At 43.8% G+C, this 4,487-nt stretch overlaps 1 protein-coding gene across 2 annotated transcripts in view; it reads left to right on the forward strand.

Moving 5' to 3' along the window:
* The window catches only part of LOC124385039 (ankyrin repeat and fibronectin type-III domain-containing protein 1), an 80,793-nt gene extending 76,922 nt beyond the window's left edge, over positions 1-3,871 (forward strand). For both annotated transcript variants that reach the window (XM_046848104.1, XM_046848105.1), the window contains exons 21-23: positions 446-689; positions 813-1,294; positions 2,084-3,871. In XM_046848104.1, the coding sequence (XP_046704060.1) occupies positions 446-689; positions 813-1,294; positions 2,084-2,392 (1,035 nt within the window). In that variant the 3' untranslated portion in view covers positions 2,393-3,871. The remainder of the gene's footprint in view (positions 1-445; positions 690-812; positions 1,295-2,083) is intronic.
* The last annotated feature ends 616 nt before the right edge of the window (positions 3,872-4,487 follow it).

Genomic DNA, 4,487 nt, shown 5'->3' on the forward strand with positions numbered 1-4,487 from the left:
GTACCAACAAATAGCCTGCATCTTTTGATCTAAGTAGGCGTGGAGGATCATCCTGGTACAGAAGTTCACTCAGATACTGCAGTGTGAGAGCGTTAAGTGCTTTATACGTCAGTAGTAGTACTTCTGTGATGGGCTCATCTGATCCTGTCTTCTGGTTAAAGTAAGCTGCTTCTGATGGCCCTGTGCTCAGTTCAGGTGATTTCAGTGTAAATCGTAAAATGTAACTCAGCAGTGCAGTGAATGTGACTGGAACTCAGAACTACTGAAAATTTGATTCATGAAGTGATGATGATCACATAAACTGTCTTAGTGATATTCCATAGAGGATTAGAAAAGTGTGGAAATGTTCTCAATGCCTAAAGTTTTATATATTGCTAATGTAAGTGTGTAAGTGTGTGTGTGTGTGTGTGTGTGTGTGTGTGTGTGTGTGTATGTGTGTGTGCAGCACATGGATGAGGTTTGGCGTGAGGCTCGCTGGATGGTGGAGGTGTTACAATTCGCCCGTTATAAACAACAGCGTGTTGGTGTGAATCTTGGCTCCATCATCGATTTCAGCAAGGAGAACATTGTTGAAAAAACACCTTCGACTTCTTCCCAGCCCGACTATCTCCCCTCACCCGCCCCCTCACCCGCTCCGTCACCCATAGACTCACCTGTCCCTTCACCTGATAGTGGCCGCAAATACCTGGGTGATCATCTCTCCATCTGTTTGATCTTTTTATTATGCCTTTTCCTTTAATGAATCAGTTGCTATTATAATGAATTGCCCCCATTGTTTTTTACGCTAAACATGCTGTTTCTGTTCTCTGTAGATCATCTGTCTGATGATGAAGGTTCTTTAGAGGTCTTTCTTACTCCAGACAGTGATTACAGCTCCAGCCCACGAGAACTTGACCTCCTTCCACCATCACATTCCCTCTCTCACACACACACTCTTGCTCAGCCAGATGTGCTGTGCCCAGGGGGCGGAGTCAGGCCGGGGGCGGAGCTGATAGACAGTGACTTTGTCCTGCCGAGTCGTCAGATCGAGCTGCTGCGCATCACAGAGAAAAGAACGGCGTTGTGTGTGCGTACCAGCAGCCTCGAAGCCCCGCCCACTCCGCTAGTGACAACTCCAAACCCCTCCCCTTCAAAAGTTTGCCCACGCCCTGGACCTGTAAGATCCCTGTCAGAGGACAGCGGGAGAAAACAGAGCTCCTCCCACTGCAGGAACTCAAGTCATAGGTCCTGCTACTCAACTGTCAGGATTTATCCACAGTACCACACAGGCCTTCCTAAGGAGACCAGCGTGAAGGTGAGAAACAAACATAAGACTAACTTCAGCAGTGTGTTAGCTTCCTGCCTACACACTAACCAGGAGATCGGCTGAGACTTCTGGATAAGCTTCAGCTGTTAACATCTAACTAGCCATAAGTCTATACATGACAATGACAGCCCTCACACTATTTAAGATTTCAGAGAGGCTTGGAGCTTCAGCTCCACAGAGAGAAATGTTAAGCTGAACAAATGGGATCTATAAGCATGCAAAGGCTTCTAGAATACCCAACACCTCTAGATAGATGCACAACATTGAACACTTTAAAGTAATATAAAAGATGATTTCAGAGCTGGAGAGTGGACCTTTGCACAGTCCTGAACCACACTTAAGTTTCTAGAGTAGCAAGAGAAGTTCTACAACCTCACTGAGAATTCCAAAACTTCACAATGATGATATTAGAAATTAGATCTAGGTTTTAGAAGCTTTTGAAGGTTCATGGATTTGCACAGGTTTCATTATTTGCACAGAACAGTCCAGAACCACTTGTGCTAGAGCAACAAAGAGTGTACTAGAACACTATATTTTAAAAGTATATTGAGGAGTCTAGATTTACATTGTGGATTGTAATTGGAACCACAGGAGTGAGGGTTCTAGAGACAAAGCAATGGTTCTAGAATCGTACTCTTGATTATTCTTGTTTTTACTTGAATGAAGGATTCAATGATTGAACAGGAATCAGACAGATAACTCATCTGTGTGTGTGTGTGTGTGTGTGTGTGTGTGTGTGTGTGTGTGTGTGTGTATGTGTGTGTGTTTTCTTTGTAGCTTAGAGCGACGATACACACCACAGCAAGGGAGATGGTGCAGCTGGTGGTTCAGGAAATAAATGGACTGTGTGGACGTCTCCGGAGTGCCGTCCAGCAGTGTGTGTGCCCTGGACAAGTGTGTGTGTACACATCAGAGCAGCTGGACCACTTTGCGCTCGTCCTGCTCACGGAGGGACGTGAGAAATGGCTGCAGGACGATTTCTGTCCTCTCACACTCCAGAACCCGTGGACTCACGGCAGACTGTGTGTACGATTTAAACAGTGTTCTCCTCTTGCTCTAGAGCATGGCAGAGCCACTACAGTGTAGCGGGAAAACACACACACACACACACACACACACACGGTCAGACACACCATAACACAAAAACACAGCCAGACACACACATACACACACTCACTCACAATAACACACACACACACACTTATACATACACACGAACACACTAACAGTAGATTACAGGCAATAATAAGAGTAATAGAGCAGACAGAACTGATTAAAACCCGACCAGAACTCAGAACTCAGAACCGCACTGATCACTAACCATCCTGTTCATACACACATCATTTACTGTATGTAAGTATGGTGTAATTAATTCATCTGTTTACACACACACACACACACACACACACACACACAGTTCTGCCTGATGTCCTGAAGAGGAGCAACAAAATGAGATGATCAAATCAGCAACTGTTCTCTTTTATCCTAACTGATCATCTGTAAAGATAATCAGCAGCAGCCACTCTCAGGATTATAGCACAAGGCTGAAGATTCTAGCACTGAACTGAGCATTACAGAACTACACTGAACATTCTAGAACCACACTAAGCATTACAGAACCACACTGAACACTCTAGAGCCACACTAAGCACTCTGGAACTGCACAGGTCATTCTAGAACTTATCTGACCATTCTACAAATAAATTGAGCATCCCAGAACCAAACTAAGCAATCTGGGTATCCTCAAACCACACTGAGCAATCTAGAACCCAGCATTTTAGAGCTACACTGAGCATTCTGAATTCACACTGAAAATTCTAGAACTTCACTGGGTATTCTTGAATCACACTGAACATTTTAAAGCCACAATGAGCATTCAGGAACTACAGTAAAGGTTCCAAAACTGGACGATTCAATCTCTCTGAGGAATCTGTGGATTTTTTAGGCATAATGAGTCTTTTCATCTCCACCATTCTAGAGTGGCCTTCACAACACTTCATCTTCTCTGGGGGAATTCACTGAGACTGGACTACATACACTAAAGTTACTAGAATGTGTATATGCAGATGATATTCCTCTGGGTGTGGACATGGGCGTGGATGGGGGGTGTGGACATGGGTGTGGGTGTGGCTAAGGGATGAATCAACTCCCCCTGTTATTCATTGTTATTTACATGATCTGAAGGTTGAGTTGAAACAGTTAATCAGCAGGATTTAGCTTTTTGCAGTGTACAGCTGAATGATGCATGTGTGTGTGTGTGTGTGTGTGTGTGTGTGTGTGTGTGTGTGTGTGTGTGTGTGTGTGTGTGTGTGTGTGTGACCTCTTCATTCCAGATTAATCACCTTAGGTAATGATCAGGTATAAGGATGAGCTAACCTTCCACTAGCTGAGCAGAGCTTCCTATCTTTCTTACATGAGTAAGATGCGTGTGTGTGTGTGTGTCTGTGTGTGCGCACGTGTGTGTGTGTGTGTGTGTGTGTGTGTATCTGGCAGTGTACATTTATGTCACTGATCTGGAATCATGACCACTGCTGTACAGTAAAGTTTTTCCACTGGAGACATAAAGCCAACTGCTGCTTATCATTCTCTCTCTCACACACACACACACACACACACACACACACACACACACACACACACACACACACACACACACACACACACACACATTAAAAATATGAACGTTTTGAGCTAGAATAAATATCGTCGTGTAGCAGGGAGCATCTGAGATGTGCTGTACAGTGATTCTGGTAATGCTTTAGAAATGAGAGCAGAATCAGAGACTGACGAAGTCCACAAAATAACCTCATGGAGGATTCTGGAGAGGAACTAAACATACTGTAACAACACTGAGGATTCTGAAGGCACAGAGGTTTTAAAGTTAGAATTTCAGTGCCTGCTAGTTTGTTCGTTATAAATTTATCATTAAAGAGTGATCCTGTGGTGACTGTGGGAAAGAAAACTCTCTGAGAAACCTTGAGAGGAACCAGACTAAAAAAGGAACCCATCCTCATCCTCAACTCCATATATCTATTCATTACAGTTCCATCAGTGTTGAGGTTATAAACTGCTCATTGATGATGTTTACATGCCCAAAGTGTGGTCCTGAGCACATTGTAGCAGACTGTTGATATTATTTACAGTCCAAATTCTTCCTCAAAGTTCTTTAGTTGCTTGAAAT

Source organism: Silurus meridionalis, chromosome 4, assembly GCF_014805685.1.
Source record: "Silurus meridionalis isolate SWU-2019-XX chromosome 4, ASM1480568v1, whole genome shotgun sequence".
Classification (NCBI taxonomy): domain Eukaryota; kingdom Metazoa; phylum Chordata; class Actinopteri; order Siluriformes; family Siluridae; genus Silurus; species Silurus meridionalis.